Source organism: Bufo bufo, chromosome 6 (genome assembly GCF_905171765.1).
Source record: "Bufo bufo chromosome 6, aBufBuf1.1, whole genome shotgun sequence".
Lineage (NCBI taxonomy): Eukaryota > Metazoa > Chordata > Amphibia > Anura > Bufonidae > Bufo > Bufo bufo.
Window position 1 is genome coordinate 320,095,845 of NC_053394.1, and position 17,118 is coordinate 320,112,962.

The window sequence follows — 17,118 nt, forward strand, 5'->3', positions numbered from 1 at the left end:
TTGTTTTTGAATGTCAGAAATGTATATTTGTGAATGTTGAGATGTTATATTGGTTTCACTGGTAAAAATAAATAATTGAAATGGGTATATATTTGTTTTTTGTTAAGTTGCCTAATAATTATGCACAGTAATAGTCACCTGCACACACAGATATCCCCCTAAAATAGCTAAAACTAAAAACAAACTAAAAACTACTTCCAAAAATATTCAGCTTTGATATTAATGAGTTTTTTGGGTTCATTGAGAACATGGTTGTTGTTCAATAATAAAATTAATCCTCAAAAATACAACTTGCCTAATAATTCTGCACTCCCTGTAATGCAAGTCACCCGTACATACTAAATGGTAAAACACTCGGTAACACGGACATGGAAAAGGATCTAGGAATTTTAATAAACAGCAAACTAAGCTGCAAAAAACAGTGTCAGGCAGCTGCTGCCAAGGCCAATAAGATAATGGGTTGCATCAAAAGGGGCATAGATGCCTGTGATAAGAACATAGTCCTACCACTTTACAAATCAGACCACACATGGAGTACTGTGTACAGTTCTGGGCTCCTGTAAACAAGGCAGACATAGCAGAGCTGGAGAGGGTCCAGAGGAGGGCAACTAAAGTAATAACTGGAATGGGGCAACTACAGTACCCTGAAAGATTATCAAAATTAGGGTTATTCACTTTAGAAAAAAGACAACTGAGGGGAGATCTAATAACTATGTATAAATATATCAGGGGTCAGTACAGAGATCTATCCCATCATCTATTTATCCCCAGGACTGTGACTGTGATGAGGGGACATCCTCTGCATCTGGAGGAAAGAAGGTTTGTACACAAACATAGAAGAGGATTCTTTACGGTAAGAGCAGTGAGACTATGGAACTCTCTGCCCGAGGAGGTGGTGATTGTATATTCACTAAAAGAGTTCAAGCTGGGCCTGGATGTATTTCTGGAGTGTAATAAAATTACAGGCTATAGCTACTAGAGAGGGGTCGTTGATCCAGGGAGTTATTCTGATTGCCTGTTTGGAGTCGGGAAGGAATTTTTTTATTCCCCTAAAGTGAGAAAAATTGGCTTCTACCTCACAGTTTTTTTTTTTTGCCTTCCTCTGGATCAACTTGCAGGATAACAGGCCGAACTGGATGGACAAATGTCTCTTTTTGGCCTTATGTACTATGTTACTATGCATGTGAAATGTAATCAAATACACTGCTTTAATGTCAAATTACTTACAGTGATCAGAAATTCTTCCTCAACGTCGCGAAAAATTGTTGCCAACCATCTTTTCTGATCGCATCCAACTTCGGTCTGGTAGAAACCCAGTTGCTGTAGTAGGCCGCGCATATTTTGCGCATGCGCATAGGCAAGATTACATTGCCGATATTTCGCATTGAAAAAAAAATGAATGGAGATCGCAAATTTGAATAATACATCTGCTATGTCACTGTCCATGTTGTGGGACTATTTGTGCACTTAAAGTAAGTATTTGGTAGCTGCAAATATGACCTGAAGGTATTCCAGGTTCGTCTGCCTTTAAAGTGAATGGGGCCCGCTACGAACTTGCGGTTTGCGAACATTTGATCACGTTCGTGTGATCGCGTTCGCGAACCGTCCCGGCCGATGTTCGTCCATCACTATTCCCCATATTCCCCTTCTTTACAAGTACTCTTCCACGCAACATATATTATAGTCCACGTTCTCATGGATTAACAGAGGTTCTAACGCAGTTGGAAAAATCCACTACACTCAGTGTTAGGCCTCATGCACACAACCGTTTTTTTTTGCAGTCCGCAAAATGGATTTCTGTTGTTCCGTGATCCGTGACCGTTTTTTCTTCCATGGGTCTTCCTTGATTTTTGGAGGATCCACGGACATGAAAAAAAAGTCGTTTTGGTGTCCGCCTGGCCGTGCGGAGCCAAACGGATCCGTCCTGACTTACAATGCAAGTCAATGGGGACGGATCCGTTTGACGTTGACACAATATGGTGCAATTGCAAACGGATCCGTCCCCCATTGACTTTCAATGTAAAGTCAGGAGTCCCTTTTATACCATCGGATCTGATTTTCTCCAATCCGATGGTATATTTTAACTTGAAGCGTCCCCATCACCATGGGAACGCCTCTATGCTAGAATGAATCATCGGATTTGAGTTAGATCGTGAAACTCAGATCCGACAGTATATTCTAACACAGAGGCGTTCCCATGGTGATGGGGACGCTTCAGGTTAGAATATACTAAAAGAACTGTGTACATGACTGCCCCCTGCTGCCGCAGGGGGCAGACCCCCCCTCCCTCCCCCCTGTATTTAATTCATTGGTGGCCAGTGCGGCCCCCCCTCCCTCCCCTGTATTTAACTCATTGGTGGCCAGTGCGGCCGGCCCCCCTCCCTCCCTTGTATTTAACACATTGGTGGCCAGTGCGGCCGCCCCCCCTCCCTCCCCCCCTAATTAAAATGACCGACCTCCCATCATTGGTGGCAGCGGAGAGTTCCGATCGGAGTCCCAGTTTAATCGCTGGGACTCCGATCGGTAACCATGGCAACCAGGACGCTACTGCAGTCCTGGCTGCCATGGTTACTTAGCAATTTTAGAAGCATTATACTTACCTGCGATGTCTGTGACCGGCCGGGCGCTCCTCCTACTGGTAAGTGACAGGTCTGTGCTATAAGCAATGCGCCACACAGACCTTTCACTTACCAGTAGGAGGAGCGCCCGGCCGGTCACAGACATCGCAGGTAAGTATAATGCTTCTAAAATTGCTAAGTAACCATGGCAGCCAGGACTGCAGTAGCGTCTTGGCTGCCATGGTAATCGATCGGAGCCCCAGCGATTAAACTGGGACTCCGATCGGAACTCTCCGCTGCCAACAATGATGGGGGGTCTGTCATTTTAATTAGGGGGGGGGCAGCCGCACTGGCCACCAATGTGTTAAATACAAGGGAGGGAGGGGGGGCCGGCCGCACTGGCCACCAATGTGTTAAATACAAGGGAGGGAGGGAGGGGTAGGCTGGCCGCACTGGCCACCAATGAGTTAAATACAGGGGAGGGAGGGGGAGCCGCACTGGCCACCAATGAGTTAAATACAGGGGGGAGGGGGGGGTCTGCCCCCTGCTGCCTGGAAGCACCTGCCAGGCAGCAGGGGCCAGTCATGTACACAGTTCTTTTAGTATATTCTAACCTGAAGCGTCCCCATCAACATGGGAGCGCCTCTGTGTTAGAATATACTGTCGGATCTGAGTTTTCACGAAGTGAAAAATCAGATCTAAAAAGCTTTTATGCAGACGGATCAGCGGATCCGTCTGTGTGAAAGTAGCCTACGGACAAGGATGACAGACGCGGATGGCAATCTTGTGTGCATCCGTGTTTTTTCACGGGCCCATTGACTTGAATGGGTCCGTGAACCGTTGTCCGTCAAAAAAATAAGACAGGTCATATTTTTTTGACGAACAGGAAACACGGATCACGGATGCGGCTGCAAAACGGTGCATTTTCCGATTTTTCCACGGACCCATTGAAAGTCAATGGGTCCGCGGAAAAAAAATGAAAACGGAACAACGGCCGCGGATGCACACAACGGTCGTGTGCATGAGGCCTTAATGGAAGACACAAAACCAGACTTGCCTTTCTCCAGATGCAAAGCCTCTTGCAGCACTGGTCAAAGCAACAAATTCACTGTCTGACTCGTTATAGCTCAATACTTCCTAAAGGAAACTTTTTGCCTTGGGGTACTCTTTGAGAAGAAAGTGCTGTCGTATCTGTTTGTACTCACTGCCAATGACCGGTGTGCGGTCATATGGCAGTTTACCTTTATATCTTTGAAGGGTAACGCATTATTCTTGTACATAGGAATTGGTAGAGATCCCACCACATACTTTTAAATTTCAGGTTTGGAATGACTTCCAAAATATACAACAGCCAATGCTTCTCTCCTGGGCTTAGGTCCTCCTTTATCCAGGTATGCTTTTTTGCTGGGAGGCAGTAGTTCTACAGTACATATACAGTTGGAATAAAGGTCAGCGACAGCACCATATTCTCATTAATGTTATTCTTAAGGTATGCAACCACCTGAGCAAGTTCTTCATGTGTTAGATCTGGAAACCCCAAGCTCTGGTCATTGTGCTTCAAGGCAAACATTTTCTGATTTCCATAATTATAGGATTTTGCTTTGGATCTGAACAAAAGCTAAAATGGTGGGAACTGTCAGGACTAGGAGAGCAGTAGGTATTGTACATTCATATTTCAATTGCAATAAACCATTGCAATGTTTGAACTCCGTGGCAGAAAATGAATATCTTTCATTGTTTCCTACCTATTTAACTAGCTGGATCCTACAAGTAAACAAGGAAGGAAGGATCTGGATGATGAAGAAGAGAGTATGTGATTTTGGAATATTTTTTAACCCTGACACCTGTAACACATCCAGCCCTGAGGCCAACCATTGGCTAATGCGGTGCATGTGACTCTGTCTGTCTGGGTGTTTTCAGGACAAGATTTTAAAACTAGTGAATGGAACAAGGAACAGGAATAGAACGATGAAGAGCAGGTGAGTATGTTTTTTTCAACAGGTCTAGCAGGCTCGGCTTGAAATAAATAAAAAATCATACAGCTTTAAGTGTTTTTGTTATTTACTTTATTAAGGAATTATGTTAAGATTTATTAGAAAACTGCATGTAAAGTGTTTTCTTAGCAAAACTAGGGCCTTATTCACACACCTTTCTCTATTATATGTCAGTGAAAAAAGGTCAGTGTTTAATCCACAAAGATGTCCGTGAAGGGTTTATTTTTGGTCAGTGTGTCTGTGCATCGTCCATTTTCCATATGAACTGCTAGGCTAAACATGGGATTTCCCAAGCATTTCCTACTAACAGTTAGTGAAATATGGACCCACCATAGATAGGATTGGTGCTCTGTCAGTGGTTTTCACAGACCAATAAACTCCTATGGTAGTGTTTGTTCAGGAAAATGGGCCAAAGCAGTTCATGTCTCCAGATAAGAGGAGCATTGCCTAGCCTATAAGACTCCTAAAGTCCTTTAAGGTACTCTCCATAAGGAGATACTGTATACCTCAAATTCTGACCTAGGCCTCTCAACCTGTTAAGCCAATAGTCTGCACTGATGAGGGCAATCACCCCGGAACAGCTGTCTGCAGAAGAGGTGCTGCTTAATTATTATCACTTTCATGTTTCAAGGTCTTTTAAAAGGTCAAACATTGACTTATAAGCTACCTAACATCTAGTGATATTAGAGTCAAAGCTTGTTAAAAGCTTATTTGCATACCGTCAGTACATTTAGTGTAACATTTGTATTTGCACCAGATTAGGGTCAGGGACCAGGCAGAATAAGTGAATAAGTTAAATGCTGCCATGAATGCTAGAGGGTTCAGCAGCAATACATGATGGAGACATAATATCATCGCTGGATGTGGAGTTCTCATGATAGTTGAGTCTTTTATTTACCCTTGCACCCTGTCAAGTCCCCTGACCTTGGGTTCCTGGCCTGAGAACCTTTTTAAAGGAGTTGTTTTAGTGCAGATATGGTGCCATTAACCTAGGTTATGCCAACAATAACCAGCAGAGGTCCGACTGATGTGAGAAAAAGTAGTTCCAGCAACACAAAGAAACGTCATCTACCATCAGTTTAACTTTTTCCAGACATGCACATGGTTTCATTGACTAGAATACACAGAATTCTTATATTCTTCTAACTGTAAATTTTCACCCAAACTAAAAAATACTGAATTAAAACTTTTGTTTGTACATTCTTTTTATTTGGCAAGGAGAAATATGCAAATAGATAGTGCTCAGTATGCCTTATATCTTCACTTTTCAGTTCATAATTTTTTGAAAAATACATTACTTATTACCCTACTGATTTATGATTGCATCAATTTAATTGTGTCCCGCTGGAGCCTCGACCAGACATATGAATGGTGCCTTCTCTAAGATGAGGATAAAAAGTATGGTATAAAAAGAGGTGCTCATTCATCACTTTATATTAAAAGCGAGAAGCATTAGTAAATGTGGTAACAACCTGAGAAATAAAACAGCCCATTAAAAACTGAATTGAAAATGTAAGCCAATGCCAATGAGAATTGAGGAAAAATACTATTGGTTTCCAGTATTTGGAAGAGCTATGACACCAAGGTTTTCTGATATTCTGTAAATCTCAATGAGCCGATCCTTATTTTCATTAAAAAATAGAATCAAAATTCTGCTGCTTCAGCTAGACGGGTCATGCACTTCATATATACTGACCAAAAATATAAATGCAACACTTTCGGTTTTGCTCCCATTTTGCATGAGCTGAACTCAAAGATCTGAAACATTTTCTACATACTCAAAAGACCTATTACTCTCAAATATTGTTCACAAATCTGCCTAAATCTGTGTTAGTGAGCACTTCTCCTTTGTGGCATATCAAGGTGCTGATTAGACAGCATGAATATTGCACAGGTGAGCCTTAGACTGCCCACAATAAAAGGCCACTCTGAAATGTGCCTTACTGGGGAAGGGGGAGAGTTTTGCCTTACTGGGGAAGGGGGTCAGAAAACCAGTCAGTATCTGGTGTGGCCACCATTTGCCTCACGTGGTGCAACACATCTCTGTCGCATAGAGTTGATCAGGTTGTTGATTGTGGCCTGTGGAATGTTGGTCCACTCCTCTTCAATAGCTGTGCGAAGTTGCAGAATATTGGCAGGAACTGGAACACGCTGTCGTATACGCCGATCCAGAGCATCCCAAACATGCTCAATGGGTGACATGTCCGGTGAGTATGCTGGCCATACAAGAACTGGGATGTTTTCAGCTTCCAGGAATTGTGTACAGATCCTTGCAATATAGGGCCGTGCATTATTTTGCTGCAACATGAGGTGATGGTCGTGGATGAATGGCACAACAATGGGCCTCAGGATCTCGTCATGGTATCTCTGTGCATTCAAAATGCCATCAATAAAATGCACCTGTGTTCGTTGTCCATAACATACGCCTGCCCATACCATAACACCACCATGGGCCACTTGATCTACAATGTTGACGTCAGCAAACCGCTCACCCACACGATGCCACACACGCTGTCTGCCATCTGCCCTGAACAGTGAAAAGTGGGACTCATCCGTGAACAGAACGCCTCTCCAATGTGCCAGACGTCGTCAGATGTATGCATTTGCCCTCTTAAGTCGGTTACGACGACGAATCGTAGTCAGGTCCAGACCCCGATGAGGATGACGAGCATGCAGATGAGCTTCCCTGAGACGGTTTCTGACAGTTTGTGCGGAAATTCTTTGGTTATGCAAACCGATTGTTGCTGCAGCTGTCCGGGTGGCTGGTCTCAGACGATCATGGAGGTGAACATGCTGGATTTGGAAGTCCTGGGCTGGTGTGGTTACACGTGGTCTGCGGTTGTGAGGCTGGTTGGATGTACTGCCAAATTCTCTGAAACGCCTTTGGAGATGGCTTATGGTAGAGAAATGAACATTCATTGCACAGGCAACATCTCTGGTAGACATTCCTGCAGTCAGCATGCCAATTGCACGCTCCCTCAAACATTGCGACATCTGTGGCATTGTGCTGTATGATCAAACTGCACATTGCAGACTGGCCTTTTATTGTGGGCAGGCTAAGGCACACCTGTGCAATATTCATACTGTCTTATCAGCACCTTGATATGCCACACCTGTGAGGTGGGATGGATTATCTCGGCAAAGGAGAAGTGCTCACTAACACAGATTTAGACAGATTTGTGAACAATATTTGAGAGTAATAGGTCTTTTGTGTATGTAGAAAATGTTTCAGATCTTTGAGTTCAGCTCATGCAAAATGGGAGCAAAACCGAAAGTGTTGCGTTTATATTTCTGTCTCTCCCTACCTCCCCATACACATGCAAGATCAGCTAGGCTGAGCCTCTATGTGTCGTGAAAAGGGAGAGGGAAGTAAGAGACTTCCAGACACTATTGGCAGCAGTTAGTTTTTTCAGGGAAAAAAAACTGTGTCTGTTAAAATCCAACTGCCCTTCACTTTCCAAACATATGGTGGTGAATCGAATGTGTATGACCAGCTTTACACATAGTAGTCCAAGGACATGCAGATACCTACCTAAGATGTAATGTTGATAAGACCGTCAACAATATGCGGCTGCCTTCTACTCTACTGAAAACTGGTCAAGAATGTCCACAGTAGTCGGGAATTCTCATCTAACCCGGAATTAAATCAGCACATATCTTAAAAGTGTCAATTTAGTGATATTATAGACATGTTTATCAATTATTATTGTTTACTCTTAAAAACCTAAATGTGTGTTTTACAGTCCCCAGCAATATCAATTTTCCTAGAGTACAATATACTCGTTATCAAACCCTTTGTAAGTAAATGGAGGCACTTTAGGAGCACATGAGGCTGTTTGAGATAAACAGGCTAGAGGGTTGACACTACATGAAGTTAGGTCTTCATTTGGATGGAAATACACAGCATCTTCTGAAAAGACTGAAGGATCCTCATTGAAATAGTTGTAAGGTCTGAGGTAGAAGCCCACTCCATTTCCGGCTGTCACTGTGTTGGGGATGTCCTCTGCATGAGGAATGTGCAGGAAGCCAGTTGTTATCCAAGCCACCAAATCCTAGAAACAAAGCAATAGTTATTCAATTTGCAACCAATAGCCAAGGAGTTTTCCAACTGTTTTATCTGAATGGTGGGGGTCTGACAATTTGGTCTAGCACCAATCAGCTGTTTGAGGAGGCCGCAGCACTCCAGTGAGAGCCGTGGACTCCTCGCAGCTTACCAAGCACAGCGCCGTACATTATATAGCGGCTCTGCTTGGTATCGCAGCTCAGTCCCATTCACTCTAATTGACGTCACTGGCCTAGGGTAAGCTGGGAGAAGGCCATGAGCTACCTCATTAAGACCCGGGACCCCCACCGATCAAATACTGGTGACCTATCCTGAGGACAGGTCATCAGCAGTGGTGTAACTGAAACTGACTTGGCCCCCCAGCAAATTTTTTAAATGAACCATCAACCCCCAGCAATCCTTTGCTCCCATGCAACCCTCACTCCTGCAGCTGCTCTGTCTGTTTCTTACACGTACAGTGGATATAAAAAGTCTACACACCCCTGTTAAAATGTGAGGTTTCTGTGCTGTAAAAAAATGAGACAAAGATAAATCATTTCAGAACTTTTTCCATCTTTAATGTGACCTACAAACTGTACCACTCAATTAAAAAACAAACTGAAATCTTCTAGGTGGAGGGAAGAAAACAAAATAAACTAAAATAATGTGGTTGCATAAGTGTGCACACATCTTAAAACTTGGGATGTAACTGTGTTCAGAATTAAGCAATCACATTCAAAATCATGTTAAAGTGCCTCTGATTAACCCCAAATAAAGTTCAGCTGCTCTAGTTGGTCTTTCCTGATATTTTCTTAGTCCCCTCCTACAGCAAAAGCCATGGTCCACAGAGAGCTTCCAAAGCATCAGAGGGATCTCATTGTTAAAAGGTATCAGTCAGGAGAAGGGTACAAAAGAATTTCCAAGGCATTAGATATATCATGGAACACAGTGAAGACAGTCATCAAGTGGAGAAAATATGGCACAACAGTGACATTACCAAGAACTGGACGTCCCTCCAAAATTGATGAAAAGACGAGAAGAAAACTGGTCTGGGAGGCTACCAAGAGGCCTACAGCAACATTAAAGGACCTGCAGGAATATCTGGCAAGTACTGGCTGTGTGGTACATGTGACAACAATCTCCCGTATTCTTCATATGTCTGGGCTATGGGGTAGAGTGGCAAGATGACAGCCTTTTCTTACGAAGAATAACATCTAAGCCAGGCTACATTTTGCAAAAACCCATCTGAAGTCTCCCAAAAGCATGTGGGAAAAGGTGTTATGGTCTGATGAAACCAAGGTTGAACATTTTGGCCATAATTCCAAAAGATATGCTTGGCGCAAAAATAACACTGCACATCACCAAAAGAACACCATACCCACACTGAAGCATGGTGGTGGCATCATGCTTTGGGGCTGTTTTTCTTCAGCTGGAATTGGGGCCTTAGTTAAGCTAGAGGGAATTATGAACAGTTCCAAATACCAGTCAAAGTTGGCACAAAACCTTCAGGCTTCTGCTAGAAAGCTGAACATGAAGAGGAACTTCATCTTTCAGCATGACAACGACCCAAAGCATACATCCAAATCAACAAAGGAATGGCTCCACCAGAAGAAGATTAAAGTTTTGGAATGGCCTAGCCAGAGCCCAGACCTGAATCCAATTGAAAATCTGTGGGGTGATCTGAAGAGGGCTGTGCACAGGAGATGCCCTCGCAATCTGACAGATTTGGAGTGTTTTTGCAAAGAAGAGTGGGCAAATCTTGCCAAGTCAAAATGTGCCATGCTGATAGACTCATACCCAAAAAGACTGAGTGCTGTAATAAAATCAAAAGGTGCTTCAACAAAGTATTAGTTTAAGGGTGTGCACACTTATGCAACCATATTATTTTATTTTTATATTTTTTCTTCCCTCCACCTAAAAGATTTCAGTTTGTTTTTCAATTGAGTTGTACAGTTTATAGGTCACATTAAAGGTGGAAAAAGTTCTGAAATGATTTATCTTTGTCTCATTTTTTTACATCACAGAAACTTGACATTTTAACAGGGGTGTGTAGACTTTTTATATCCACTGTATATATTCATGTCATGTCACTGTATATACTGTCACCGTATATATTATCATTGCATAATACTGTTGAGGGGGCCCTAACCATACAATCCTTCAGTCCTCCTCCCAGGTGGCTGAGGCTGGGCCCCATAGCTTCTACTATAGCTATGGCCCTGGTCATCAGTATAAAACATAAAACCATTTTAAATTTCTTACTGACATAAAAATGACTGTAAAACTATATTGTGTTCTAAATTGTTTCGACTATCAAGTTTAGATGCTTTATTACTCAACCAAAAACCAGTACAAGTGCATACAATTATAAGAAATATAAGAAGTCCTTCTGGAATCTCTTTATAGAAAGACAGTTGTAGACAGTTGATATTGATATACTGTATACTGTTCTATTTATGCAATAAGGGAAAGTACGGATAAAATTGCCAGTATTTGTTGTAGCACTAGGCCTCGTACACGAATGGATTTTGTTTCCATGTCCATTCTGTTTTTTTTTGCGGACTCATTTCAATGGGTCATCAAAAAAAGTGGACAGCACACCGTGTGCTGTTAGCATCTGTTTGTCCGTTCCGTAGCGCCGCAAAAAACATGCGGAGAAGGAAATTTTTACAACTGATCCGCAAAAAAATCTATGCAATACAGATGTCAAAAGGACGTTATCCATATTTTGGGCGGACCGCAAAACACATATGGTCGTGTGAATGTAGCCTTAATCAAACTCCCTGATTTGGCATGACTGCTTACCCATCTAATGGGGCCTTTCAATTCTACCCTGACAACAGATGTCTGAGTAGATAAGGCTTGGGCAGTTCAGCTACTTGATCCTTTTGTTCACATTGTTGTAGAAATATTAATAGTTGTAATCTCGCATCAAACTTTGTGTAAAGAAATAGGTGAATCTCTCTTCCCTCAGCCGCAGTCAGAGACAGACCCAGGTGCTACCATCTTGATTAAATTCTTGCTGAGCAACCCCTTCCCGCCCTGCTCAGTCTGTGTCTTTTATTTACTAAAAAAAGGTGTAAAAGGGGCTGGCCCAAGACAAGGATACAGGAAGTGATGACATACAGGAAGTGATGACATGTCAAAGGACAGGGAGGGGCAATCAATGTGGCTGGACAGACAATGCACACACCCCATCCCTGTATAAGGAAGGATGAGTCATGTCCATTGTCTGATCAGCCAGGTGGCCGCCCACCCCCCATCACTGTCAGAATGGACCTCATTCAATACTGCTCAAAAGTGATCAGTATCTAATAAAGATCATTCTACTGGTTCTTATAGGTTTGAGATTATCTGCGAGACATTGCTACGGTTATTGTCAGTATACGGTACGAGTATACCGACAAGGCAGATATGCATGTCTTAAAAGCAGATATGTATCCAGAAAGGGATAGCGAAGCCGCAGCAGAGGTATAATATGTATCTCTCGTTATGCAGACTTCACTTCTCTAATGTGTATAGACATTTGAAGGGAAGAAGCCCAGTGCTTGCATTTAGTGCTCACAAACCGGCAAACGCCCCCCTACACACTGAGAACACGTCTCCAAGCCCATGAGAAGGTTTTCATACTGACGGTTTTACCACTGGTCCCGATTCAGCCAAAGTACCCTCTGCTAGAGCGCTCTCTGGCTAAATCCGACACAGGGAGACAGATGACAATCTATAAAAACACACACATCCTAAGATAAAATGTCCGCATAATAAAATTTCCACAACAACATAAACTGCAACCAGAGGAGCCCCGTTCACCCAGTCAGAACAAATGCAGTCAGGAGAGATAGCTTGTTCAGCTGACAGCTACCTAATGTGTATCTAGCGTGTATTGCAAGCCTAAAGTTACACATACACAATAGGGTATGACCGTATGGTCAGGTTTCTGCATGCAATTTTAAAAGACGAAATAAGGAGTAGATCTTAAAAGGAGAGAAAATATAAAGGCCAGATGTGGTGTCTTCTCCAAACCTGGAGTGAATTCAAAAATACATTATATCTGTCCTTTATATTTTCTCTCCTTTTAAGATCTACTCCTGATTTTGTCTTTTAAAACTGCATGCAGAAACCCGTCCATATGGCCGTACCCTTAGGGCACTTTCACACTAGTGTTAGAAGAATCCGGCATGCAGTTCCGTTGCTGGAACTGCCTGCCGGATCCGGAAATCCATATGCAGACTGATATCATTTGTTTCCGGATCTGGATGCAGATCTGTCTGACAAATGCATTGAAATACCGGATCCGTTTCTCCAGTGTGATCTGGAAAAACGGATCCGGTATTTATTGTTTTCACATTTTTAAAGGTCTGCGCATGCGCAGACCGGAAAACCAGATCCATCAATGCGGCAATTTCCTGAACACTTCGTACCGGATCCGGCAATACATTTCAATGGAAATCCGGCAAGTGCTCCGGAATTTTGGCCGGAGAAAAAAACGCAGCATGCTGCAGTATTTTCTCCGGCCAAATACCATAAAAGGGACGAAACGGAAGACATCCTGAAGCATACTGAACGGATTGCTTTCCATTCAGAATGCATTAGGACAAAACTGATGCTTTTTTTTCCGGTATTGAGCCCCTATGACGGAACTCTATACCGGAAAACTTTAACGCTAGTGTGAAAGTACCCTTAGTGTAAAGTTAATAGACATTTAACAACAAATGATTGTTTTAGCTTACTGATGACAGATCATTATTGCTTGAAAAGAAGTTGGCCGTGTTTTATATTTTCATCCAAAAGACAATAGATCTTTCATTCCAAGAAATATCATTTGTAAATGAAAGATCTTTCTCTGAAAGAGCCTTCCCAGAAAGATCTTTCATCCATTGCCATTTTTATTAAACATGTATGGCCAGTTTGAATAAATGTGAAGGCCAAAATGGACTAAAATATGTATGGTCATGTCTGTAAAACAAACATTCACCAGATGTTTGTTCAACTGCTATTTACAGTCAACCAATTTGTATGGCCAGCTTTATATAGCACTCGGCCAAACACTTGCTTGGCAAACAGCTATTACTCCTGACAATCCCCATTCACATGAATGCTCAGCTAAGGCTTCGTTCACATCACCGTTCTGGCTTTCCGTTCTCCTGCTCCGTCTAGGAGCAGGAGAACGGAAAGGACGGAAAAGTCACATAACTGACGCCAAACTGAGTCAAACGGAGCCCTTTGGACCCCATACATTATAATGGGGTCCGTTATGTTTCCGCTCAGAAGAAGATTTTTAAGTGGAGACAAAAGTCCTGCATGCAGGGTCCTGCTCTTTAAATAGGGATGCGCCCTATTAAGGCGAGGAACGAAGGCACATATAGATGCAGCGGCTGTGTCGCATTCAACTCTATCAAGACAGGCAAAACATTTACCAGCACAGTCACCTCTGAAACGTACAACATTTGATTATTAATTACATGCAGAACCACGGCAGTCATTTGCTTGATGACATGTGACTGCGGCCTGCAATATTACAAACACTAAAAGGGGGGGGAGGGGTCAGCACATCCCAATGCGCAGGTGCATGTCGCTAGTGTGGCTGCAAATATACATCTGACAAACACATAGTGCAACAGCACTCTACAAACCAAAAGTAGAGTACAAAAGTATCTTACATTGTAAATGCTATGCTAATAACTTAGAGATGCTTAGCAAATACATTTTGTACAAAATAATTTGAGCCCGTCTGCCGCACGCCAAGGCGATCTCTATAAGACGGGTCCTAACACTAAAGCTCACCTGTTGGGTGCCATAACAGCGAACATGAAATCCACATCCCACATGCATGCTGGGCCCCTTTTGATTTTAATTAGCATGAGTATATAGTCTGCTCAGCATGTATGCTGGTATTTGTAGTCCCTGGATTCAATGAAGGCCATTTTGGCTCCACACAGTTAATGATCAAAAGTGGCCCAGCATGCATGTGGGACCTGCACTTCCTGGATTTCATGGTCGCTGTTATGGCACCCAACAGGTGAGCTTTAGTGTTAGGACCCGTCTTATAGAGATCGCCTTGGCGTGCGGCAGACGGGCTCAAATGATTTTGTACAAAATTTATTTGTTAAGCATCTCTAAGTTATTAGCATAGCATTTACAATGTAATATACTTTTGTACTCTACTTTTGGTTTGTAGAGTGCTGTTGCACTATGTGTTTGTCAGATGTATATTTTGCTAAGCATCTCTAAGTTATTAGCATAGCATTTACAATGTAATATACTTTTGTACTCTACTTTTGGTTTGTAGAGTGCTGTTGCACTATGTGTTTGTCAGATGCGGCCTGCAATATGTCGGCAAAACGATACGCGAACTGAAATGCAGAATAGGGGAAAATCTAAATGATGTCCGAAATAACCGTGACACCCCAATTGCACGACACGTGGGTGATATGCATGCTGGTAATACTAAAGTTATGCATTTCCAAGGCATTGAACATGTACACCAATCTCCAAGAGGAGGGAATCTGGACAAGAGAATACTCCAAAAAGAACTGGAGTAGATCTTCCGTCTTACTACTGAGAGACCGAAGGGGCTAAATGAAGCTAGTAGTTTTATGTGCTTTATTGAGTAGTCCAGTATAGAGTAGTGACCCTTAAATTTTTCATTATGGGTCCTATCTTCCCTCCTTATTAATTACATATAATATTCACAGTCTCCATAACAAAACAACCAGTTGATAACTGATTTTCATTATGTATACTTTACCAGCATGATATGATGATATAACATTATAATGATGAGAACACGCGGTTCCCTCTTTGTGTTTTTCCCCTGTAGCTTCGCTTTCCATATTGTGGGGTTTCGCTCTGAGAGATAGGGTAAGTGGGCGCAGTACAGAGGCAAAATACAAGTTCTTAACTCAAAACGTCAGTGTTTATTCACACTTGAGGCAATTGCACAAAACAACACGTAACTTTGCAGTCTTGGTGTTAATTCACACACAATGGAGAGTTCATATAACATAAGTCACCTTGGTGGCAGTTCTGCCTCCAGTAGTCCACAGCAGGCTTTAGGGGGCCTGTTTCCCCAGCATGCGGCTCTCAGCCCTCCAGCACGGCACAAAGCCTCACATCCCAAAAACAGAGAAATCTCTGCTGAGCCCAGCTGCCTATTTAAGGACAGCCAGGTGCTGCCGAAACCTGGACCGGCACTTAAACTCTGGTCCGGTATTTGACCTGGATGGAAACCAGCCCAGCTGCACATGCTGGGAGGAAAATACCTTGCCAGACACAACCCCTCACTGTGTCACATCCCCCCCCCCCCCCCTTTGTTCAACCCTGAGGGAGTGGACACACACCAGACAATGCACCCGGGACAGGGCATCTGCGTTTCCCTGCAACCGGCCTGCTCTGTGTTCTACGGACAACTTAAAGTTCTGCAGAGACAAAAACCATCTGGTGACCCAGGCATTCCTATCTTTGGCCTGGCTCATCCACTTGAGAGAGGAGTGGTCGGTCATTAGGCGGAACTTTATCCCCAACAAATAACAGCGGAGAGACTCCAGTGCCCACTTTTTAGCCAGGCACTCTCTCTCCACTATACTGTACCTGGTTTCGGCTGGGGTGAGCTTGCGTCTTAGGAAGACAATGGGATGCTCCTCCCCGTTGACTTCCTGAGACAGTACAGCACCGAGGCCTACTTCGGTGGCATCCGTTTGTACCACGAACTCCCTCTTGAAGTCGGGTGTCACCAAAACCGGTGACCCAAACAGGGCCGACTTCAAAGCGGCAAAAGCCTCTTCCGCCCGATCATCCCAGCGAACCATCACTGATTTTTGTCCCTTCAAGAGCTCTGTTAAGGGCGTGGCTAGAGTATCAAAGTGGGGAAGAAACCTCATGTAATAGCCCACCATTCCCAGGAATGACTTTATTTGCCTAGTGTTGACAGGTCGGGGCCAATTCCGTATCACCTCTATTTTGTTCACTTGGGGTTTGATGACTCTGCGCCCAATGGCATACCCCTTCTAACCCTATCGCACATTTTTTGGGTTTAGCGGTTTGGCCAGTTTTCCGAAGGGAGTCCACTACAGCCTGCACTTTCAGTAGGGGACTTTACCAGTCGGTACTGTGGATGACAATATCGTCCAGGTAAGCCGAAGTGTACCAACGATGTGGACGAAGCACAATGTCCATTAGTCGCTGAAAAGTGGCACACCAAAGGCTAAGACCTTATATTGATACAGCCCCTCAGGCGTGATTAAGGCAGTTTTCTCTTTGGCAGCCTACGTTAAGGGCACCTGCCAGTACCCTTTCGTGAGGTCCAAAACAGAAAAATACTGGGCTTGTCCTAACCTCTCGATGAGCTCATCCACCCAGGGCATAGGATACCCATCGAATTTGGAAACCTCGTTAAGTTTTCGAAAGTCGTTACAAAACCGCAACGTCCCGTCCAGCTTGGGAATCAATACTATAGGACTGGCCCACTCATTTTTTCACTCCTCAATGAAGTCTAGCTGCAACATTAGCTGCACCTCCTCCGACA

General features: G+C 43.4%; 1 protein-coding gene across 1 annotated transcript in view; it reads right to left on the minus strand.

Moving 5' to 3' along the window:
• Positions 1–7,748: 7,748 nt before the first annotated feature.
• Positions 7,749–17,118, minus strand: part of LOC121003947 (membrane primary amine oxidase-like) — a 42,772-nt gene continuing 33,402 nt past the window's right edge. The window contains exon 4 of the mRNA XM_040435916.1: positions 7,749–8,604. Within this exon, the coding sequence (XP_040291850.1) occupies positions 8,317–8,604 (288 nt within the window). The 3' untranslated portion in view covers positions 7,749–8,316. The remainder of the gene's footprint in view (positions 8,605–17,118) is intronic.